Source organism: Anoplopoma fimbria, chromosome 2 (assembly GCF_027596085.1).
Source record: "Anoplopoma fimbria isolate UVic2021 breed Golden Eagle Sablefish chromosome 2, Afim_UVic_2022, whole genome shotgun sequence".
Classification (NCBI taxonomy): Eukaryota; Metazoa; Chordata; class Actinopteri; order Perciformes; family Anoplopomatidae; genus Anoplopoma; species Anoplopoma fimbria.
In genome coordinates, this window is record NC_072450.1 from 29689951 (window position 1) to 29715894 (window position 25944).

Consider the following 25944-nt stretch of genomic DNA (forward strand, 5'->3'; position numbering starts at 1 on the left):
AGTGCTAACATAATGGTTGGTAAATGGGACAATATTACACAAACCATGGTGACTTTCAAAACAAGTTCTAGTATTGCTAGATACTAGCTAATCGGCCCAGGACTTTGTCTGGTGTAAAGTGGTTGACAACACACAAGATCATTTTTTTTTTTTCCACATAGAAAGACCGGACCAACGGAAACATGTCAGAGTCTGTTTTAGAATAAATGATGGTTCCTGTGTTTTTGGAAAATGAGCATTTTTTATTTGGATGAAGGCATGTATGACAGAGAGGGTTCTATTAAGTATGTGTAGCAGCACGGATGGATCCTACACACACAGTCCATGCCACAACACAAAGTACACATCACCAAAAAGAAAACAACACAAAACAGGCAAGGAGAGTACACACACCAGGAGATCAAATGGAATTGTTGGACTTTACATTTGTCTTTAAAAATAATTTCAATTCAGATAAATAATTAAGGCAATAAATAGTTCCCCAACACGCAGGGGAAGTATAAAACCTATATAAAAATACAAAAGGCATAATAGTTTAAATATACATCTCAACAACTGCCTTGGCTCCTACAAAAAAAACAAAAAACATGTCTTGCAATTCTAAACAACTAACAGGTTGCCTTGAGCATTTTGACATTTATATGAATTATCCGATCACAGAAGATAATCAGTGTGAGACACAGTGGTGTAGCCCTCTACAGATTAGCTAGCTGCTAGCTAGCAGGACAGTAACTGAGGGGTGTTGATGAACACAAAAACACATGGATTCAATGTAGAAAGTAGCTAAAACTATAAAATATAATTTATACAAAGCACTATATCTGCATCAGACAAACTATTGGATATTAAGATGAATGGAACAAGCCTATGATTTTTTTTTTTTTGCCAAACAGTACTGCTAGTTACAGCGGACAGCTGGCCCGACCTCTGACGTGTAGCTCAGAATGCTGTGCTTAGTCCTCGAGAAAAGTCTATATTTACATGCAATTTCAACTGCATCAGTTTTACATCCTGGTAAAGAAAAATACAATAAATGCAATGAGCCCGTTACTTGACAAATGTGTTACATCGATGTCGTTCAGAAATGAATTCGAGCCAATGTCTGAATACAACACAACCCACTTAGAAATATGTAGCCATTCACCAGAGGCCACATGGAAATTAGCATTTGGAATAGATCCTCATGGGCAGGTTGGCACCTTGTATGGCACCCTGTGCTGTCAGTGTCTTAACGTGTGTCAGTGAGTGAATGTCGACATGTAACGTAAAGCACTTTGAGCCATATGCAGTTCCATTTACCATAACAAATAATGTAACTCAGAAAAAAAAGTGTCAGTCCTCTCAGACCATAGAGCTCAGAAGAGAATAAATAACAGAGCAACCATTATGGGTCGGATGTTTCACCTGACTTCAGTGACTTTACCCTCAGTGAAAACACCACAGAACAGGAACAAGATATTCACAGCATCAAAGGGTTTACTCTAATGTCACGACAGCCACTGAGCTAGACCCTGCCTGCACAACACAAACACAGTTTACAAACGGAGACTAAGGACAAATGTATAAATGGGCATGAGCATGCTGAAGTGAGGCTCCTCCTTATGAACGATGTGAGCTTCTGTACTTACCTTACTTTGAACCTTATAATTAATTTCTGTATATATCACATACTTTACCTCTGTTTGAAGATTTAGTACAGATATCTAAAAAAAGTGTAGGTTAAACCAGCCATTTTTGGTTTGTGATAATGTAAAAGAAAACCTACAAATTATTTCTGTTTACTAACTAAACGTGGGTCTATCTGCTCAAGCTGCTGCCTTATTTTCAGGAGCTTTATGATTAGTCGGGTTGGAAGAGATGAAGATGAAGGTGAACAAGATGTAAAACAGATGGATTTGGCACCTATCTGACCTGACTGTCAATGTGTAACATATCCTAACAATCAACTCATTTGTGTAATATGAACACAGCACACAGTACACAGCAAACTGATAACATTTCAACTTAAATGAAAATACACCTGTTTCTCCCATTTGTTTAAAGGAAAAAAAAGTGCATAAACCACAACATAACACAGGGAGAACCCATTCCAGCCTGAAAACTCTTGCATGTAGCTTAATGTGCCTTGTACCTGGACATGGTATAATGACCAGAAGAGGCAGCACAGCAGACATCACCCTGTAATGCATAGATAAGTTTCGGAGTGGACCAGTCTGGGTTATTCTTACTCAACTTACCATAACACCACCCTGCCTAACCAAGTCTGCAGTGCCTCAGCACCTTCAGTAAGGCTTGCTGTCATTCTTTGAGCGCTTCAGCTGCACCTTCAGCCTCTTCATACCAATCTGGAAACCGTTCATTGACTGGATGGCTGCCTGCGATGACACAGGGTTGTCATAGCTCACAAAGCCTGAGGGAGAAATGCAGCAGTAGACAACTTAGAACAAATCCCCACATTATTTGCAAAAGTAGGTCCCCAAACCATCAGGAACCCAAAAACTTTTTTTATGCCAAAAATGAACATAAAGAAAACCCTCCAGTGTTTCCCCTATATTCATTCTGCAGTGGTGCCCCGCCCTGGATTGCAGTGGTGCACTGCATGACATCAATTCTGCTTTGCTTCCACCCTGAAGCCCTTTTTGCTTTCTTGCCTTGCAGGTTTCCATGAATCATTGTGGTACCTGGACCGTAGTCGTGCCTCCTGCTGTGACCCGGCTGACACCCACTGCTACTTCGATTATTATTATTAGTCACATTACTAATACTATTACCTATTTCATGATTATAATTCTACTATAATAATTGCTGCTGTTATTATAAGTAGTCTTAGTAGTCTTTTTTTTCCTTCGTTACTCTGCTTACTACTGTGATTATATGAATCATTTATGTCATATACATTGAATGTGTTGTATCTCTGTTATGTTGTTCATTCATACACATGACATCTATTGCATTCTGTCCATCCTGGGAGAAGGATCCCTCCTCTGTCGCTCTCCCATAGGTTTCTTCCTTTTTTCTCCCTGTTAAAGGGTTTTTTTAGAGGAGTTTTTCCTGTACCGATGTGAGGGTTCCGGGACAGAGGATGTCGCATGTGTACAGATTGTAAAGCCCTCTGAGGCAAATTTGTAATTTGTGATTCTGGGCTATACAAAATAAACTGAATTGAATTGATTCAATTTGCAAAAATTGCTTTAATGTGGTTAAACTACTTTGCCCATGTTGCTGTAGGTTAGATTGCTACATTTCTCTGAGTGGTAGCTTCCTTCAGCGTAGCGAAGCTTCATTAAATGAAGAGTAACTGTTAACTTAGCTCACTGCTACTTTCCAAGTAGCTAGCCCAACACTGCTAAACTGCTAAAATTAGTTAAACAAGTGAAGATAACATTGTGGGTAACGGCTACAAACAGGCTTGGGTAGGGAATGACGCGCTAACGTACTGACTGATTCTGTTTTTTTATGTTTTTTAGCTGAGTTAGGCTGTGGCACATGAGGTAGAGCGCTTGTCCCGTAACCACAAGGTTGGTGGTTCAAACCCCTCTACCGGCAACATGCCGAGGTGTCCTTGAGCAAGACACCTAACCCCAAGTTGCTCCCCGGGCGCTTCATTGCAGCCCACTGCTCCTCCGGGATGGGTTAAATGCAGAGAAATAATTTCCCCATTGTGGGACTAATAAAGGCTTAATTATTATAAAACAATCAGCGATGCTGTTTTCCCCTCATTGTTTCTGTGAAGTTTGCTGGAAGTGATGTGACGTAGCCCTGGTGCATTTGATGTGGAGTGATTGCACTGGACTCATGTTTAAAAGATAGCCCTTTTTAAATGCTATATTGCTTTTAAGCAACTGGTCATATTTGGCCTTATGTGCTCTGTTTAATTTGGAGGGGGGAAGGATGTTTTCCAAAGTACAAATGTCCAAAGTACAGTCTTTTCAGTAACAAATAAACTATTTGTGATACAGTCCCCCCACCTCTTCTCAACACAGGAACATTGTAGGGATAAACAAGAAGAAAGGACTGTGGTACTAAAAAGACAGTTACTTTGGATGATACCCACTTGATTTGTCTAGCTTAATACTACTGAAACCTGTTAGCTGTGATATTGTTGGCCACTTTAAATGTATCATTGATGTATTTGAATATATTTGTACAGCCCAAAATCACAAATTAGAAAATTTGCCTCCAGGATGTCAAGAAGTGCAATAGGTGTCATGTGTACAAAATGAACAACATAATAGAAGTACAACATAAGCAATACAAATTACAGAAATTATAAATATGAGCATAGAATAAATAAAATGGCTTATATATAGTGGCTTGCATGAACTCACCAAAACACTTGCTGAGGTTTGTCTGTTTGTCAATGAAAACTTTGGCAGAGATGACATTTCCAAAGGGCATAAACATCTGGAGCAGGTCCTGGTCTCCGAATTCCTGGGGCAGGTGGTAAATGAACAAGTTGGCACCTTCTGGACCTGCCAATTAATTCATCTGTTTTACAAATCAAATATCAAACATTAAAACATTTAATTTGCTCAAATGACTCAATAAATTCATGTCATTCTTCCCCACAGCGCTCAAGAAGTTAAAAGAGAAAATGGTGTGGAAATATACGTCCACAGATGAATAACTGAGGGATCAAATTGATTTGTTTGATCCATCCATGCAGATTGGCAAACCGAGCACACGGATTGCTAAACCATCAGGGTCTGTCACAGTATACCAATAACCATGATATTAAAAAGGTAAAATATGCAGGAATTTCCTAAAATAAAAAAATTTACAGACCCCTCTAAATCAACACTTATGACCCGTGAGAAGGCCCTGCCCTCTGCCAACACAGTCTCACTGTTCGTGAAATGCAAACTATTGGTTTCGTGTACACGAAAATGGATCCTAATTGACTTACCATTCAAATTGTTTTCGTACTGAGCAACACAAAAAAGAAGGACAATTTGACAAATCACGAACCAATAGACTGCATCACGACCTGCCATGATACTGGGCTGCCTCTGCCTCAATGTTATGTTTAACATAGAGGCATTATTATTTTGCAGCGTTTGGGACCTTCTGGGTGTCAGTAAAGAGTCTTTGGACCCATGTGGGGGTGAAACCCCAACCAATAACAGCCAGCAGAGTTTGCAGCCCGTTCAAGTCATCAGATACTGCCACTTTGTCACACCCCTCGATGTCTAATACCGAGGCACAAGTTCCTTCCAAGCTCTGTCAGATATTAATTGTTAGTATTTGACGGAGGAGAACTGTTGTTACATCACTGTGTTTTCCCCTTTCCCTGTGTGCATACAGCCTGATGTGTGCTGCTATCAATGTGTCAATTTGACCAAAGCATACAGACAAGCAGAGAGGACAAGATGGAGGCTGCCTGTTGGCTGCACTCATTCAAAATCTGGTAACTAAGCACCTTTTGACAGGGCTTTTCTATCTCCCTTAGGAGGAACCAAGTTCGACCGGGTGTTTAAACACAAACCGACAATTGTAACATATTCAATCTTTAAAAAATGAAATATTGATTTTATTTTCATCATACAGATATTATAATATTGTGAAAATAATCCAGCGCCTTTTCGTTCATTTTATACATTCAGGTACAGATTTAACTCCACCTCCCGACAGTCATATTTTGAGTGTAATTCTTTTGCCAAAAAAACACCGTTAGCCTGTTTTTTTCAAATTTGCTATAATAATTGTGATAATATTTTTATTGGTAATGTATTTGGTGTACGTAGAAGGATGAAGGTACACATTTGAGGAACAAATGATGAAAGGCTAAGGAATATATGCTGGACAATGTTGTATTCCTCTGACAAAAGGAGCATCTAGTTGCTAACATGCTAAGGCCCAAAAGTGTGTTGGCCAGCTGGATGGTGTGTGGCAAGTTACGCAAAGGCCAATACAACCATTATGATTATAATATACACTTAGTGTTACTGTGATACTAGTATTACTGACACACTATTGAACAAATATATCTGAATACTGTCAGCAGCCCTAGATATCTGCTGTTACAGCCATATTGTCTTGTGTTGCATTACAAACAACACTGAGTCTCACAAGGTGAATGTGAAAAACGTATACTGAATTCAAAAGCTTTTGGTATACACAACAGAACTACACTCAAAGTTAAATGTTCTGTGTTATTGGTTTCTCCCTCCATACTTGATAAAATTATCGTTTTTAATCTATTTGTAACTGTTGCTATAACTACCCATATAATATGATGTTGTGGAAAATATTAACTTTTCCTATTGTCATACTGTAATCACCTTGAAAGTACTCTTATGTCACTGAATAAGTATAGGAATAAGTGTCCTGTTATATTAGGAAAAATAACATGCACTTAACATAAGGATTTATGTAATTACAATGTTTAAACTGGTGATGTGTAAAACTTATTTGATTTCACGCATGTAGAAGGGTTAAAAAAAGAACATGTAACCAATGTGTAGTCAAGATAACACATGGGTTCAGCTGCTACAGTAATCACTTAACTATTACTTTGATTACTTTCGTACCTTTATCAGGTGTCTCTTTATCAGAAATAATTACCTGACTATTGTACTTTCCACCCCCCACATCCTGACAACTACTGTAAATGTTAACATTACAGACTCTGCAAAATGCTAATACATTACCTTTGTGTCTCTTCGCAACAATTGCTTTGTTCTGTTTTTTAACCAATTTGTTGATATTATTTTTTTAACAAGGTCTGTGAGTGTACATCGACAAGTGTCTGTCAATAACAATTAATAAACAGCCTTTTTTTCTTTTTTTGTTAACATTGAAAGTCAAGTCAGCCTTTATTGTTGGCATTACTACTTATTAAAAAAGAAAGAAAGAAAGAAAGACAGAGATCACGCAAGCAAGCTGAAAGGGCAAGTGGTGGAAGCAGTGCTGTGAATGAGAGAGAGAAAAAGTGACTTTCTGATTGTACCAGTGGATTACATTCTAAAGCACAGGCAAACAATCATCATCAAACAGATGCTTTTTTTCTTTAGAGAAAGACGATCTTAGCTTAATTTTCTTCCTCTGCATTTCATTCCTTACAATCCAATGTGCATCAGTAAATAGTATGCAACAGTAAAGTTGTCGTGGTGAGACAAAACCTAGTGTGTCCACATGCAGCCCTCATCCAATGTCTTGTTGCTTTTTCATGCCTCGGTTGACTAATTTGCCTGATCGTCGCAGGTCTTTACACCGCTATGGAAACACAAAACAACAATGGGCTGAAGGAACTTTTTCATTCTTTGATAAAAAGTAGTCCCGGGACTAAATTAGCAGTTAAGTCAAATAACTTTGATGTATGAAGTTTCACAACCAAACAACAGTGTCATTTCACCACTCACTCAGTGAGGGACAGGATTTTGTGTTAATGGGGCTGTCCTTTTTTTGTGTGTGAAATTTTTCGTAGTTAGCGCATGAATGTTTTGGCTTATAATGTGTTTTGTGAGGTCACAGTGACCTTTGATCACCGAATTCTGAACAGATCAACCTTGAGTGCAAGTGGACATTTGTGTCAAATTTGAAGAAATTCCCTTTGGATTGTTCCTGAGAAATCGCGTTCCCAATACACTATGGTATAGTATATAGGAGGGGTAACACACAAACAAGGACAAGCCTTCAGTGATGAGCTTGTTTTAAAGTGGAGCTGTTTATCTGAGGCCATGTCAAAGAGAAGGTTGTGACGTCTTACCGGTGCTGCGACTGTTGCTGGCTGACGCGGCAGATTTAAAACAAGACAGAATCCTTAGCAGAAGGTGAGGTCAAGACACAGCACACAAACATCTCTACCAATATCTATTTCTACTCCCATTAACTTAAAATAATGGTTGAAATTGAAGTCAGAGAGAGCAGGGGAGAATTCCTTTTTTACATAATTTACCGTCATTTCCATTCAGTTGCGTGAGGTTGGTTTAATATGAATTTAAAAAAATTAAATAGCATAAATATAGACAGAGAGAAACTCTGGCAGCCATAAACTAACTAATTATCCAGCATTACCAGTCGCTTCAAGTGATGCTTCAGAGGAAAGGGCATCTAGTTTCTCTAAAAACCCATTTCCCTGTTTCCCTTCTCCTTGCATGGTTTCATGCGTCTCTCCATGCATCCCTGGTGGGAGGGACCAAGACGCAAGGAAAAGATGCAAGTGAGGGAAACGTGGATTCAATTAAGAGACCTCCTGCTCACTTTACAGCCCTTTATCCAGTCACTTTATCTGAAATGTCCCCATGTCATCTCCTTTTTTTTCCTAACTTCAGCCCACAGAACCCACCTTCTTTTTGGCTGCCTGCGGCTGAGACACTCTGCTGAGACAGCAGGCTCTGGTTGTACAGGCTGGGAAGGGCAGCAGCGGCATACTGCTGGATGCCTGAGTAAGCCTGGCTCAGTGCCTCCATGGTGTTTCCTGATCCATTAGACAGGCCTCCGGAGCCAAGGCTGCCATTCAGTGCTGCCATGCCTGCATAAGAGTTACATGGGTGGAAAGGTAAAATGTTATCACTTACACCGATGTCAATTGAGCAGCAGACAGTGATGTTCACCCTATATCAGTAATCAGTAATCTCTTTTAAATCACTTCTTAAGACACATTTTTACAGAATGTCGTCGTTTTAATGTTTCCTCTTAATTGGTTTGATTGTCACTTGTTATTTCATTTTGTTTCTTAGTTTAGTTTTATCCTAACGATTGTTCTTACTGTTTCTTCAATTGCACTGTTTTGCTGCCTTGTCTTTCGAAGTACTTTGTAAACCTTGTTTTTAAAAGGTGCTATATAAATAAAGTTATTATTATTATTATTATTATTATTATTATTATATCTCTAGTATTGGCCAAATTACAACAAACTGTTATTTTACTAATACATAATTAGAAACACCTGGCCTTGCCTCAAACCACTGACACTTAAGTGAGGCATTACTTTTGTCTACATACGGTTATGTATGATTTTTGGTGTTATACTGGCAGAATTAAACAACGTTTGCCCAATGGCAATTACAGGCAGCTAACATCAATACACATTCACGCTATATTAGATTCACCAAACAACCTTGTCTGCTCTGTAAATCTTTACGACAAAGATTTACATCAAGTATACTGCCTTACAGTAATCTTGTCAGGGGAAATGTACAGGTCCAGCTTAGGGTTAGTACCTGCAAGGGAGCCCATGTTGAGGCCAGCTCCAGCACTAGCAGCCAGAGACTGCAGGGCCCCCAAAGAAGCCATAGGGTTCACTGATGAGTTGCTGCTAGAGGTGGGAGAGGAGCCTGCTTGGGAAAAATGTAGTTTTAATGTTGTGATAAAAATCAACTGGAAATATATGACAAGGGACAAGTGTTTATGAAAAGAAATGATAAAATAGGGTTCGGGTTATCTGATAAAATTCAAACATGAGGAATGAGAATGATACCTGGCAACTTTTTCAATAGCTTATTTATATATTATATAGTTGATATATAGTTATATCTAAATGTACATTATATAGTTGACAGTGTGCAGGTGTGTAACATGAGAGACTGGCAGGGGTTTATGCAGACTCACAGTGATGTCACCATACCAATAGCCCTCCTGCAAGTAGCTTGACTATGAAACAGTACTGTAGTTGTATTTTTTTTTACCTGAGCTTGTTAGTGCACTGAGTGGGCTACTAGATGTTGTCATGGCGCTGGAGCCTGTGGGCGTGGCCTGTGTGGCAGTTGCTGCTGCCGCTAAAGCAGCCAGGTTCTGCATGGCATTAAGACCTGACAGACATACACACGGTTAAGTTAAGACTGCAACCATCCCTTCTTCTGACCACTACTGTATATAAAAACATTATATATGGATGTGTTCTCTCCTGAAGTTTGCTGGCAATACGGGTTTGAGGCTGGACATCCAGAGGGATGACATGAACCTTTTCCAAACTCAAGAAACTATGAGTTTGATATTATTCAGCCAGCAATACAGATACACAAATTCAAATCTAAATCATACATGACTGCATGATATTTCATGGTGTAATGTGTGTGTGTGTGTGGGTGTGTGCGTACCTGAAACAGGGTGCAGGTTGCTGAGTGCATTCCCTGTTGAGGCTGACTGCTGCAGCAACTGTAAGTAGAGCTAAAGCCAAGAGATTAAAGAAGTGACAGCAAATTTTAAACTTGTGAAATTGCTTTGTGAACAGGCTAATCATTACATTTTTGCATAAACACACAGAGGCCCTATAAACAGACACTCACTGCTAGGTACTGTGGCCCCAGGCTGTTAAGCCCAGTGAGGTTTCCCCACATTGAAGCAGCACTGAGCTGCTGCATCTGCTGCTGTAGCTGTTGGGCCATACGCTTCTGCTCCTTGTCCTTCTGAGTGTCTGCAAACTTCACCACAATAGGGGATGAACAGCCCTAAACACAGACAGTTAATGTGTTTTTACACTGACAGCTCGGTGGACTAATATAAATAATGATTAAAAAATGTCATTAACTTTAAACTGACAATTTTTAAAAAATGATAACAACAGAATCCACCAATTTTGAAATCAGGCTCACAATTTTACCACATCACACATTTTTTTTTTTTTTTTTTTGTGTAAATAGGAAGTTTACCTCCATGGTTTGGGACTGGTGCATGGATTTGATGGCTGACTGGGCCATTTGTCTAGCTGTGAATGTCACAAATGCACAACCTGGAAGAGAAAAACAAAATGTACATTATCATGACTCTTGAATATTTCTCTGAGGAAACATCTCAGAGCCTTTATCCAACAGTAAAGTTGTTTTTACGGTGTATTAGCCTGGGGCTGTTGTATACTCGTTTTTTTTATTGTTGAACCAACCCAAACTTCATGTAAAAATGATCTAAACCCTTACCTGGCCTGTTATCTAAATAGCAGCATTTATCTGAGAATTAAGAGTACGCCATTGACAATTAGTTTATGAAAAAGGAAAAGCCTCAGCATATACAGAATCAGCAGACACAGTAGTCCAGCAGTAGACATAAACCACCACAGAAAACAGAGAGGATACTAACATTGACAATAAGGACACATAGATGATGAGCAGCATTGTTGACTTTCCTGCTGAAAAATTTAAACATATCAAAAGTATGGGGTCGGATCAGTCTCAGTATTAAAAAAGATTCACAAATGTATTCTTTTATTTATATATAAATGATTCTCTCCTCAAAAATATCTTTCAATGCACACAAAAATAGTTCTTATTATATTTAAATGTAAGTATGTAATGTAAAATGTGAAATCCACACGAGAAAATTATTTTGGATGTTGTTACATGTATTTTACATAAACTGTTGAACCTGCGTGCAACAAATCCGTGCACTTCCCTGCATTTGTGTATGCTTTTTTGAGATTCCACTGACAACGCTCGATTCACAGATGCTTTTTTTTTTATTCTCCATTTCCTCCATGGGATATATCATGTCAGGTAGGTAACAGGGTGGAAAGGTATATCCTGGAAAAAGCTCAGACAGCTAGGCAAATTGGTCAAAACCTCTGACTTCTGCACCCCAGACCTCCAAAGTGTTGAAACAACCAAACGTGGGCAAATAAGTCTGTAAGGGTCTCCAAAACATTTCAAACAAGGGCAATACAGCTACTGAACTTTACGCCCGCAATGTTGAAGGAAAGACCATCATCTGGCAAAAAGACATAGCTAGCGCTCACTAACGCTTGAGAGACAGCATGCACGATAATTGACAGTGGCAGGCTAGTGGCACAGAAGTAAACGCTTGTGAGAGCGTTGACGCTAGGGCTGTACTGATACCAATTTTTTCATACCAAGTCCAAGTAATTACATTTGAGCACTTGCAGATAAGCAATCCAAGTCCTTTATAATACCAATACAGTTCTAACAGTTACTATGTTTCTGGCATTTATTGTGTTTTCCTGCTACAAACTTCTGTTGCTGTTAACAAGTTCTTTGTAGAAGGGATGTTGATAATTAACTATTAAACCATGCTATCAGTTAAATATCCATTCCGAGGCAGGCTACACACTGGGCAGGTTGCCAGACTATCACAGGGCTGACACATAGAGACAGACAACCATTCACGCTCACATCCACACCTACGGGTAATTTAGAGTCTTCAATTAACCTAAGCTGCGTGTCTTTGGACTGTGGGAGGAAACCGGAGAACCCGGAGGGAACCCACGATGACACGGGGAGAACATGCAAACTCCACACAGAAGGGCTCCTTGGGCTTGGGCCTCCTCCCAGAGATTAATTAAGGCTCAACTATCAGGTTGTATGGATGTAGTTTTGCGTGTATAAGTACGAGTATGAGTACATGAGCGCAGTATCATACCGATACTGTCGATGCACTTTGCTGTCATCCTAATTATTTATCGAACTTATACGGTCTGATTATTTCTCCTCTAACAAAAAGCGAGCTGAGCGAAGTGCACTAATGTTTTATTGAGACTGTTTGTACCCAGTATGAGCAAATGCTGGCTAACATTAGCTCTGCTAAATGTTTGTTTGCCAGTTGATATTTGTGTTTGTCAGCCAAATGTGTCTGACATACTGTATCTAACATTTCCACTCTAGTTTTAGTCAAAGTTGAGCGAGGCAGCAGTATCATCAGACATCATGGCAAAGTCATAAATGAAGCTCTAGCATAAGTTCAGTCAGGAAGACTATACTCTTGTAAGCTTAGTCTTGTAGTGTATTTCTCACATATCGGCCATCACTCCTCGACAAACAGACACATTCAACACTAAGTTGGGGGTGCACAAGTCAAGATATACCCTAGTGAGGGTGCTCTCATGTGTTTGGTTTTAAAGAAGAAAGAAAATACATTTGTGAATCAAGCACATCAGAGGAGTCTAAAAAAGCCCACACACAAAAGTAGTGAAGTTAACACATGTCAAGCAGCTTGTAACTGCTGGGTCAACAGATGGTATATACATCTGACCACATCCAAAAATGTTTTAATGAGAATGTATAATACTTTTAAATACACATATTTGTTGATTTCTAATACCTTTATTGAAAACAAGAAATATTTGTCTGTGCATCAGAAATCTATTTTGAATCCATTTTTTTGTGGTTTTTGTACATTTACATATAATGATTATTTTTGTGTGCAGTGAAAATTATTTTTGTTAAGAGAGTAATTTATATAACAAATCACAAAATACATTTGTGAACGTGGGCATTCATTATTATTGAGACTGATCTGACCCCATACAATAGTGATGATCAAAGACATATCCTAAATATCCCAACACAATTGGACGTCCTAGAAGAAATGTTGCCATAGCAACTTGCAATATGTGGATTTTTTTTGTTGAGTGGAACCTTAAAGTGTTTGGATATTATTTTCTCTCGTACATCTTACAATTTAATATTGGAAAAGTAGTTTTTAAAAAGTAGCTACTCTACATGCATATGCATTCTCTTTTCCTCTTATTCCAGTTCAATTTCAAACCAATCTCAAACCATCGATCATTGCCCAGCGTTTCCGCTTTTCAAGATAAGATAAGATAAGATAAGACAATCCTTTATTAGTCCCGCAGCGGGGAAATTTACAGGCTTACAGCAGCATAGAGTAAAGTGCACACGAGAGGCATAGTAAAAGAAAGACAAGATAAAAATAAAAATGAAATGAAAAACAAGTATTATAAATAAGCAATAAAAATAATTTAAATATTATATTTACAGACAGAAAAAAACTATTATGGCTATAATTGCACAGTGTATTGTATTGCACATGTGTCATGTGGTCTGCTGGGAGCAGAGTTGGTTGTGCAGCCTGACAGCAGCAGGAAGGAAGGACCTGCGATACCTCTCCTTCACACACCGGGGGTGAAGCAGCCGGTGGCTGAAGGAGCTGCACAGAGCTGTCAGAGTGTCCTGCATGGGGTGGGAGGTGTTGTTCATCAGGGATGATAGCTTGGCCATCATCCTCCTGTCTCCCACCACCTCCACCGTATCCAGTGGACACCCCAGCACACTGCTGGCCTTCCTGACAAGTTTATTGAGTCTTTTCCCGTCAGCTGTCGAGATGCTGCTGCTCCAGCAGACCACTGCATAAAAAATGGCTGATGCCACCACAGAGTCAAAAAAGGTCCTCAGGAGTGCTCCCTGCAACATTCTTTTTATAGTATATATAATATTAAGTATCTATTTAATTATTCAAAATGAAATTAACTGGAAGAAAAAAAAAAAGTCATGCTTGATTTTGTGTGGTAGGCTTCTTCCGACTGAATGGGATTGGGACAGAGGGTCCTATGCTAGAAAAGCGCGTGTAAAGACGTACCGTGAGCAGGTTATTTTTTTTTATTCCGAAAAACAACCTGCCAGGAGATAGAAAAACTTTTTCTTGCATGTATATACTGTATATGGCTAAAATCTGTTTCTCTTACTGACTGAATGAGTGAGAGGCAACTGGAACTCGAAAAGAGGAGGTTCTCCTTTGACACTGCAACATAGACCCTGTGTGTGTATTTTTCCTATTTTATATGGGCGGTAATGTCATAATATATATAATATGATGATGGACATTTGAAGCTTGATTCAACCCCTCAGTCAAAGCTTCAAATGTATTTAAAAAAAGACATTTGATACAGCCCTTGCATACTTGCTGGCCTATACCTTCTGGTGGCTCAATTTCTGTAAACGTATCCTTCACTGTGGTTTTTTTTTTAATGATTTTATGAATTGTATTTGGTGCCAGCAAAAATATGCTCTTATATGTCGACGTCGTCAAGTCATTTTCCCTGGGCTGAGACTTCAGTTAAAACTTTGAATGTGTGATGGTCTTTGTTACAAAACCAAAAGCAGGTCCCTTAAATCAACTGTGTGTAAGTGTGAGTGTGTAAGTATCTGATGGTCAGTCCTGTGTGACTCATAGCCAAAGGGAAGAGAAGAAATGGCTAAGCATGCAGGTCCAGGTGGAACAAAAACAATCACTCAATCTTTTTGTGTTTTTCCAAAATAGGAGGATGGGTTCAGAAGTTAACCTATGTAGTATGATTTCTCTTCATCGTGAAGGCTGCTGTTCTTTTTTTTTTTTTTTTTTTACAAACCTTACGTTCCATGACATAACTTAACGTTAAAAGACTTAAAAGGTAAACAACTTATTTCACTTTTGTCAAAAAATGTCTGCGAATGCACTTTGGAGAGAGCAAGAAGGACAGGCAGATGTACAAACAAGCAGATGGAGAGGTAAACCGTAAACACGCTGTACTGCATGAACTGTATCTGAAAATTGTGTGCAGTGTTCTGTAATGAAACTGTATTCTATTTGAAGCAAAAACTACCACCTAGTATTAAGTATTCATTTAAGAATATTTCTGAGGGCTTATTTTATTAGTTTGTTGTAAGTAGAAAGACTTTGATGACATGCCACAACATGTTACCGATTGAATATGGGTAGATGGCGAGTGAATGTATGGTTACAGTATTTTGTATCACATTTTGACTTTTAGGAAGTACTTGAACGTTAGTGGCTCTTTTTAAAAGAGGCCTCGAAAAGAGGCTGTGGTGGAGAAACTGAAGTGTACCAGGAGAAGGGAAGATTACTCGAGTTGACGACAACTAAGCGTGTCACTGTAAGTGCAATAAAATATTTTTGAATAAAAAGCTAATACTTTATCAATACATCTGTTCAGCAAGCATGAACATGTAAACAAAAGCAAAACCTAATTCACTCTGCTCTTTTACTTTTCTATTTATCTGTGTGCTGCTGCAGTAACTGTGTGTCTGTGTGTGTGTGTGTGTGTGTGTGTGTGTGTGTGTGTGTGTGTGTGTGTGTGTGTGTGTGTGTGTGTGTGTGTGTGTATAAAAACAGAATATGCCCTACCACGACTGAGTCCATCAGGGCCTCGAAGGATCCGGCACTCCTCAATCTGTCCGTATGTACAAACCCCGAAGAAGTCCATCAGGGCCCGAAGGACCCTATGAGCAGCATTCGGATTTCGTTTTCGTTACACTTCTTGGAGATCATTCCAATAAACAGCTTTCTGTCCTCCACTGCTGTATTCAACACAACACAACACTACATCAAACACACCTGCTCTGTGTCAAGGTAAATGGTGTAATATATCATTAACATGCACATATGTTTCATTTGGGCTCTTTTTCAATTTATGTCATCTTAACACAAGTGACATGTGTTAAGTTTAATGGCCAGTATTAACAATAGGAATTATTACAGCAAGCAAAAACGTTTCCGTGTGCATATAGGCACTTCACTATCGTTTTTACTTGACTTTTTAAAGTAATTTCCACAGTATTGTGGTTAATCTGGAGAATGCAGCTCTTTAGAGTGGATACATTTGAAAAGGCCAGTCTTATATTTGAGAGTGGGTGAGATAAAATAACTTTAAGAGAAAAATGTAACCATTTCTTTGTTGAGTTTGTCTTTTAGCACAGCGCACAATTGGTATTTGAACAGTTGTAGTCATACTTAATAATGTCATTCAACAGTCTTACCAGTCTAATGACTTTGACCAATTATATAATTATTTAAAGCAACAGGCTTTTTTAAGGATATCATCAGAATGGGAAGTAAAAGAGATGTTTGCTAGTATCAATCGACAGAGAACACGGATAAAAGTGCTAGAAAATCCTTACCATTGTTTTTCTCACTGTCAGCTGGCTTCATCTGGATTGGGTGGTGCATCTGAACAAGGGAACAAATAACACGTTAGAACTCATAATGCTGAAATTTGATAGATGTATTTTTAGCAGTTAGTGGACATTGATCTTAATATAGTTGGCAGTCTCTGCCATCCACTGGGTGAATGATGACATAAAGTGTAAAGTATGGGGTCAGATAAGCATTGATATTGATGCACAGAGGAATTCACAAATATTTTGTATATAAATGACTCTCTACAAAAATACTTTCCAAAACACACAAAAATAGTCATTATTATATATAAATGTAAACAGAATCCACATATAAGAAAATAAGATAGGTCAGCATGTTAAAGGGACAACTTTGTTTTACCCTTTACATGCATGAAATCAAATACTTTTTTCATATCACCTGTTTAAATAAATAAATTACATAGAACTTTAGTGTAAGAACATTTTATATTTGTCTAATACCAGAAGCTCATTAATTGTAAATTTAAAAACGACAAAAACACATCTTAAAAATAAAGCTCTTTATTCAAAGACTGCCATTGTTTATTATGTACACATGATGAAAAATTGTAGCAAAGCCATATTTTGTATGTAAGCTTATGTGCTTCATGAGTAAAATGTTTTTTGTATACTAAAAGTTGTGTCAGATGCTGATGGAGCTCTCAGGTCAGAGGTCAGGTCAGAGGTCAAGAGCTTCAGGACTGAGCATCAAGTCACTCAGGTCACCTGTAAAACATGGCAGAATCACTGTTACATTATACTGTAATGTAATAAAATAAGATAAGATAAGATAATCCTTTATTAGTCTCGCAGCAGGGAAATTTACAAAATCAAGGGGTATCATAAAGAAATTATACAATAATTTATCTTAATGTAGTATAATTTCTTTGGTCGTATACAGTATGTGTTCATGTACTTTTCTGCACTTGTTCACTCACTTTTAATTTTAAAAAAAAACATCAAGGTGTATGACAGGAAGTGTGACATGAGGAAAGTTATAGTTTACAACAACAGCATCATTATCATATATGTACAGTTGTGGCAACATCTAAATAAAATGTAAAAATACGTTTTTATCAAGAATAGAGGAAGGAAAGGTTACACAGAACATTTGACGAGGAATGTTTATTGTTGTAAACTCTGTACAGTACTGACTCAGTGAGACCGTGACTGGAGAGACTGAGGGCTGCTGACAGTTTTTCAATATGTATGTTACACTGGAACTGCTACAGTGTGTCACCAATATTACAGTGTATCTGTGAATCATAACGATCAAAGTAACTTTTCACTCTTTTCAGCTGGTTGGTACAGCCAGTGTTATTACACTTTTGCGTATTATTTTGCCTGAGACAACATGAAACTGAAACAAGTATTCACATAGCAAATTTTAATAGGCTGTCCGTGGTTGGGAAGCACAAAGAAGTTTACAGACTTTACTTATAATTTCTCCTCTGCTCTGATCAACAGCTGTCTCCTCCCAGTTCACCCAAGGGTCTATCACTCACCTCTCACTCCCTATGCTTATCGTTTAATAGCCAAGAAACATTCACACATACAAGTAATTTGTCTTGGTGAATTGTTGCATAACAATACAAATTCTAAAGAATAAATATAAACTAGGTTATTTTAGCTCATGTCTCGTCAAGGAGGTTTCATGAAAGGCAACAAGGAAAAAAACAGTTACTATCTTTATGTGAGGCCTAATGTCCACACAGTCTCTCTCTATACTACCTAACATTACTACAGTAATGTGGACCTACAATTGAAGATAGCCGTTTTAGCAGCACAGAATGCTAATGGTAAGAGGCAAACAGTCAGCTAAATACAAAGGAACTCAAATAAGGACAAAACTTACAGTTTCCAAGTTTGAAGTTGGGTCACAAACTTCCAGATCCATCCAGAGCTTGCAGTTAGAAGATGTTCCTGACCCTCATTGAGAACGAGATTTCCTTTTGTTGTGAGGACATTATAGTAAGAAAATCCTAAATCAACTAAAAATAAAGTTGTTTTTTTAGTTTTTTTAGTTGATGTAAAAAACGGTCATTGTTTTGATCAGCTTTTTGTGACACGTCATCAGATAGATGAAGCAGAAGAAAAAGAGAGGGTGTGTTTTTTATGACACTCTGGGGGTCTGCCATGAAAAAGTGTATTTTGTATAATAGGTGACCTTTAAAGTTATAATAAAGAATCAATGCCTTGGCTTGCAGTGTCAATGTTACAATAACCTCGAATGCCACTGTCAGCAATAACACTTGCTGTCTCTCCAGCGTCAGAGAACATTGGTTAGCGTAGCCTGTTTGTTTGTTTGCCAGATGATGGTAAATTAATGGTTAATGGAGTTGCATTAATATAGTGCCTTTCTAGTCTTCTGACCACTCATTGTGCTTTACACTTCATGCCATTCACCCATTCACACCCATTCATACACTGATGGCAGGGGCTACCTTGCAATGTGCCACCTGCCCATCAGGGCGATACTGCAATTGCGTTAACTATTGCGTAATTCTACTAGGCCCGGATCACCTCCAAAATCAATTATCTAACGATTTTGTTTCTCTGGATGGCATTTCCCCTGGCATCCACCACTACCGTAAAGAACCTCAGGGTTATCTTTGATCAGGATCTGTCCTTTAACTACCAGATAAAACTAATTTCAAGGAAAGCCTTTTTTCACTTGCGAGCAGGCAAATCCTGTTTCAAAACAAAGTTCATGCATTTGTTCCCTCTAGACTACATTACTGCACTACTCTCCAGTTTATCCAGAATGCTGCAGCACGTTTAAACAAAAACTAAGAAAATAAATCATATTACTCCCGTATGAGCTTCTCTGCACTGGCTCCCTGTTAAATCGAGAATAGAATTTAAAAATTCTTATCCTCACCTACAAAGCTCTGATTGGCCAGGCAACGTCTTATCTAAAGGAATATAGTTCCATATTTCCCAACTATAGAGCTGCGCTCCCTGAATGCAAGGTTACTTGTGGTTCCTAGAGTATATAAAAGTAGGATTGGAGCCAGAGCCTTCAGTTATCAGGCTCCTCTTCTGTGGAACCAGCTTACAGTTTCAGTCCGGGGGGCAGACACACTCACCATTTTTAAGAGTAGGCTTAAGACCTTGCTTTTTGATAGCGCTTATAGTTAGGGCTGGTTCAGGTTTGCCTTGGTCCAGCCCCTAGATATGCTGCTATAGTGCCAGACCGCCGGTGACAATCTAGGATATACTGAGCTCCTCTCTCCTCTTCTCTCCCTCCAGCTTTATGTATCCATGTCTTATTTATGCACATTACTAACTTTGCTTCTTCCCCAGAGTACTTGTGCTTTCTCGCCTTGCAGGTTTCCATGAATCGTGGTTATAGCTGGTACGTGGTCATGCCTACTGCCGTGGTACTGCTGACACTCACTGCTACTACCATTATTATTATTAGTCACATTACTATTACTATTCCCTATACCATTACTGCTCTTATCATTATTATAATATTATAATATACTGTTATTATTAGTAGTCATTCATTTTTTCCTTCATTAATCTGCTTACTTGCTCTTATTATAAGAATAATTTATGTCATATGCATTGAATATTTTGTATCTCAGTTATGTTGTTCATTCTGTACACATGACATCTATTGCATTTCTGTCGATCCTGGTCTCCCTAAGGTTTCTTCTTTTATTTTCTCCCTGTTAAATGTTTTTTTAGGGGAGTTTTTCCTCTGCCGATGTGAGGGTTCCCAGACAGAGGATAAGATAAGATAAGATAAGATAAGATAAGATAAGATAATCCGTTATTAGTCCCGCAGCGGGGAAATTTACAATGTCTTATGTGTACAGATTGTAAAGCCATCTGACGCTATGCAAAATAAATTGAATTGAATTGAAATGAATATACTGATGGCAGATGCTACCATGCAAGGTGCCTTCTGCACATCAGGACTGAACTAATTGAACACAAGTGTAAATGTAATGTTTTTTTCAATCCACATCCATCTCTGAGCCACACCCGCTCCATCAAAGGAATATGTAGATATAAAGTACTTTAATGTGTGGTTCACTTAAATTTTAGCCTCCCCTTGTGGCTGACATGGGTCTTTCTTTTTTGTAAGCACACATTTCCTTCAAATTTTACCTTTGCAATTGTGGACAGTTTAGCCTGCACAACCATCTTTTTCAAACTTAATAACAATTTTAATAAAAGATGATAGTAATATTATAACAATAATAATAATGCCATTTTTGTTATGGTTATTATTATTATTATTATTTATAATAATTATAATGATAACAACAAAACAAATAATAATAACAATAGGCTTTTAACTTTTGTTAGTAATTTGACCATGAAATAATAGACCCGAATCAGCTCAGACAGTTCTGCATCCCACTGTGGTCCAGCTGCAAGTGGGTAGCCACAGAGAAGAAGTCCAAGGCTTCCATATAAACCAGCATGCATTGAAAGGGCACATTAAGGAAGCTGTCACCTACCCCTGGCAGAATCTTCATGTTGTGCAGCGCATTCTGTGCTTCCAATGCTGATTTGCGAGTATAGTACGTTATAAAACAGCAGCCTGCAGAGGATTGAAAAAGACACCTGTGTCACACACCTGACTCAGTTACTAAATGTTGTCTGTAAAAATCATAGATCTTCTATGTTGAGGGTATGCTGGTCCCACAATAGTTTGGCAGCACTACCACTAGGCTATTACAAGGTCCTCATCAATCCAAAAAACTATTAATAAAAAGAAGAAAAATAATCAAATGAAAATATGTTTCACTGTCCTCAAAGACCTTAACACATAAAAACATCGGCCAAAATCTTTTATTAATATCTGAGTTAAATGGAGGGTTCTTTGAAAAAAGCCACAATTGTTTTGGAAGTTGTTCGTAAAAGTGAAAATGTTTGGTACAACGATAATATCTTATTAGCCAAGTCAATCTATTTTTTGTTTGAAACTAATTCTACATTTTTTTTTTTAAATAAAAAAAGAAATCTAGAATTAATGCCTCCCTTTTGTATGCCTCCGCCAACCAGCCAACTGGTTACTGCTGTCGCTGGGATGGAGACAAAAACCCAGTCATATTTTATACTACACTGCTAAATTTAAAGCCTAACTATTATAGATTCAAATGAAATACTTTGGTGTGTGCACACATTATTATGTTATTAGTAGGCTGACCTTTGCTCTGTGGTGGATTCTGACTGCGGTCTCTGAGAACATTTATCTCATAGACTGCTCCATAAGGCTCAAACAGCTCACGAAGCTGCTCCTCGGACCAGGACCGCGGAATCTGTCCCACGAACATCTTAATGGCATCAATGTCTGGTTGGTCAGGGTGGTCCAGAGACCCATTCATCTTCTTCCCACTACAAAGACATATATCAGTGAATTAGATGAAGGCTAGAAACAAAATGTACAGGAAAATGGAGGAAAATAGGGCAGCCCAGATAGTGTTTTAATTTCTGTATTTATGATGCTGATTATTAATGTCATATAATAATCACACATTCTACTGATTATTTATATTCTGTCATTTTAAGGATACTAAAGGCAAGTTTCTGTTGAGACACAAAAACAAATAAATGAAAATGAGGTCTACATCTGAGTTTTAATTTTCTCGGTCCAAAGACTACATATGATATTTATTAATACATTAATGCAGTAAAATGTGGAGTAAAGAAATATTTGAAATGCCATCATAACAGAAGCTCCAACAATGTTGCTAAAGCTTTCACCAGTTTTTTTGTAGCATATGCCAGTAAGCACAGCCTTCTACTAATACTCTTCAATTATGTCATGCTACTTCCAGCATGTCAGGTACCACTTCCCAGTAGCAAGTCTTCTAAAACCCCTTTTCAACCTCAATTAGTGCATTTATGCAGGTTTTTTAAACACGGGAAAACTCGCTAAGAATTGGTGAATGACTCCTTTCCCATTGGGAGTATATGAATATGGCCTTTTTCTTTTCTTTCTGGCGTGTCACTATGGACGTCAGTAGCACTCCGGAAAACAGAGTTAGAAGAAAGTAGAAAAAAGTATAGAGGCCAGTGAAAATGTTTCTGCAGTTCAGTTTTTGGCACCATGTTTGACCGCTGCTTGGAAGGAGACGGACATAATTTGTGCCTGAGATGAAAGAAAGCACCAGAAAAGGGCCGAAAATTAGCGTGTCAAAATGCTTCCATCACTCCCTACCGGAGCTGAAGCCGATAAATACCTGTGACTACTGCCGTCATTGTCCCTACAATGAATGCAGATTGTAAACTGGCTTTCCCACTAAACACAAAAGCCAAACACTGTTATGCCAAGGACTAACACTTTCAAATTGGATTGTTAGTACACATTGTCCACTCCTGGTGCAAAATAATAGTTGAAAGTATTTCATACAGACTGGTTAATATGTTCAGTTATATGTAGGGTTCTGCTTATGTTATCTTGGATTTGGTCCATCCTAAAGGTAGCTTGGGTCTCTACATGGCTCTTGAGGAGTTGTAGCATTTATTAACCAACAAATTCAAAGCTATAACATTACTGCTGTCTCCATACTCATCATCACACACAGACTCTCTCAACCGGACTCTCGCTAATGTTCCAGCAGGCTTGCATTAACAGGTGGAAACATAGTATGCATGACAACCTTAATACAAAACGAATTGCTGCCGTGGATACTTCCTCCGCCGATTTAAGAATTAGTATAAAATCAGGATGGTAATCAGCTTAGGCCATAAGCCACCGTTAGTTTAACTAACAGAATTTAACATAAGATTCAATTTTTAAAAATAGGGAAAACTTCAAAATGTGATATTAATCAATTAAATCATAATCTCAGGGTTGCTACGGAGTTCTTCTCAAACTATACAGTGACCTATTATTTCATATACACACAAATCAAATGTCAAGTTATTTATAAATAAAATATGTATTTAACTAACTACATAACTACTAAACACAAAATAAAGGAATAAATGATAAAACAAACAACATGAATGGAATAAATGAACATTATTATGAAAAGTACAATGAATATAGATAAACCGCAAATAAATGAAAAGGGATTGAATGTGACCAGGTAGAATCAATGACTCATCAAAATCATTGATTGATGTTTTACTATACAAAAAGGGACAGAGCAAACTCTCTCTTCTGAGAAGACTGAGGTCCTTTTCAAGGACCTTCTTCAAATCTGTGGTGGCATCAGCCATTTTTTATGCAGTGGTCTGTTGGGCCAGCAGCATCTCGACTGCGGACAGGACGAGATTGAACAGACTGGTTAAAGTGGCCCTATTATGCTTTTCCACTTTTTCCCTCTCCTTTAGTGTGGTCCGTAGAGTGTAAAACCTGAAGTCCACGCCTAAAAGGAGTTACCCTCCCCCTCAGAATCACTGCTCCTGAGCTGCCTGAAACGGCTCGATTGAATTATCTCCATCACTTCCGTAACTTTATTAGGTCATAATGTTACGGAACTAATTTGCATAAACTTCCGGCTAGTTTGGCCCGCCCTCAAACAAAGCTACATAGAGACGGAGCTGGAGCTCCGGAGGAAGAGTTTGATTAGCTGCCGTCACGTCGAGAAGACACTGTTCTGCACTGAGAAAGGAAATGTTCTTTGTATGAACCCCCAAAGGAAGATGACTTGAAAAATAAGTGGCTAAACTTCATTTTTTAATGCATTTTACCGAGGACAACTTTCAAAACTGGACACAGCTCACGGCTGGATTTTCGAAACGCTTTAAGATGCTGAAAGATGATGGCGGTTAAGGATCCCAACCCGTAAGTAGATTTATTATTTGCGGATGATTAATGTTTAACACTACTGTGTAGAATATGAGGACTGAATTTGTCCATCGTGAAAAGTGTTCAAGTGAGGAGGTAGGTTTGTGATTACAAAGTGTAATGTTACTGCCACTATCCACTTTGGTTTGGCTAACTTTGTAGATATTTTCATGACTGTTACCCGGCTGTTTCTGCTCTGACCCACTGGGCTCCTTTCATTAAACTGCCAACAATAGGTCAACTAGACACATCCCAGCATAAGATGAACTACGTAAATTTACTACACAGCCGGGCTGTATTTGTCATAAAATAACATTGTGAGTCTTTGTGCATGTGTTTAGATGCATATTTGTTGTCTGATGATTTGTGACGGACATGACTGTTTAGCTTGATAGATGTTGACTGTTTTCATTGGATGTAAATTAGGTTTAATGAATACATTTGTCTCTGTCTTTTAGAGTACATCACAGAATGACCCGGTACCGACAACAGACCATCCACAAACTGCTGTCTGCGGGTACTCTGAGGGATACTCACCTGAGAAGCTAAGGTATGTTATACATTTAATGTGCTTTTGGGTTTCACTTTTAGATATAGTACTTGCTAACATTGTAGACTTGTGAAATACTCTTATGTGGACTATGGGGAATACAGAGCACTACAGTTTAATGAAAACTCCAGAATTTCATATTTCGGGCTGACATTCTTTTAAACCTTTGACTTAGCATTAGTCGGCTCAGTGGTAGAGCGGGGTCGCCCTCCAATCAGAGGATGTCGATGTGTCCTTGGGCAAGACACTTAACCGCAAATTGCCTCCGCAGGCTATTTCTGCCGTGTATGAATGTTAGTTAAAGTCCTGATTGGCAGGTGGGACCTTGCATGGTAGTCCCGGTCATCAGTGTATGAATGGTTAGATGATGATATGTAGTTTAAAAAGCACTTTGAGTGGTCAGAAGACTAGAAAAGCGCTATACAAATACAGACTATTTAGGTTCGGCCTGAACCGTTCTTCCTCGTCTCCATCTCTCTCAGCAAGATGCTGAGTCATCTTATCAACCCCCACAACAGGGGTCATTATGGCATGTTCGCCAGTTTAAGAGTCTGTTTTTCTCAATAGTCGACAGATCAGGAACCTTATACCAGAAAAGAGCCGGAACCAGCGGGGCCACGAGGGAGAGATCTGGTGTGCAGGATTCCAAGTTATTGATCATAGATGTAGTATTTTAGAAACCAGATGAAGGAAGGCATTCTTGCTTCTCATATTGGCTGGAGTTCCTCTCAACCTGTGGAGATGTATCTGATCTGCTAGGTGGTCAGAACGGCGACCCACCCTTCCTGGACCTGATGGCCGGGAGGGGGGTCCAGAGATCACCCTTCAGGGTCAATAACCAGAGTTGAAGTCGTGGAAGACTACCAGAGCAGAGTCTTCTTGTTGCTTTATCTTCTTGAAAAAGGGGGTGTAGTTTTACAAACCACTCCCATCTTAAAACTATCTCGATTATTAATTAATTTTAATTTTAATTAACACTAGTTACTTACAAAGTTCTTTTAATTCTTCCATATTTGAACTTGGTGCTATCT

At 38.5% G+C, this 25944-nt stretch overlaps 1 protein-coding gene across 1 annotated transcript in view; it reads right to left on the reverse strand.

The window, feature by feature from the left end:
- Positions 1 to 227: 227 nt before the first annotated feature.
- celf1 (cugbp, Elav-like family member 1) overlaps positions 228 to 25944 on the reverse strand; it is a 36749-nt gene continuing 11032 nt past the window's right edge. The window contains exons 3-16 of the mRNA XM_054608432.1: positions 21772 to 21959; positions 21080 to 21162; positions 16584 to 16632; positions 15909 to 15983; positions 15811 to 15870; positions 10593 to 10672; positions 10230 to 10391; positions 10041 to 10110; positions 9630 to 9752; positions 9165 to 9278; positions 8288 to 8473; positions 7709 to 7729; positions 4329 to 4472; positions 228 to 2410 (exon numbers count right to left, since the gene is read on the reverse strand). Coding sequence (XP_054464407.1) covers positions 2283 to 2410; positions 4329 to 4472; positions 7709 to 7729; positions 8288 to 8473; positions 9165 to 9278; positions 9630 to 9752; positions 10041 to 10110; positions 10230 to 10391; positions 10593 to 10672; positions 15811 to 15870; positions 15909 to 15983; positions 16584 to 16632; positions 21080 to 21162; positions 21772 to 21959 — 1483 coding nt within the window. The 3' untranslated portion in view covers positions 228 to 2282. The remainder of the gene's footprint in view (positions 2411 to 4328; positions 4473 to 7708; positions 7730 to 8287; positions 8474 to 9164; positions 9279 to 9629; positions 9753 to 10040; positions 10111 to 10229; positions 10392 to 10592; positions 10673 to 15810; positions 15871 to 15908; positions 15984 to 16583; positions 16633 to 21079; positions 21163 to 21771; positions 21960 to 25944) is intronic.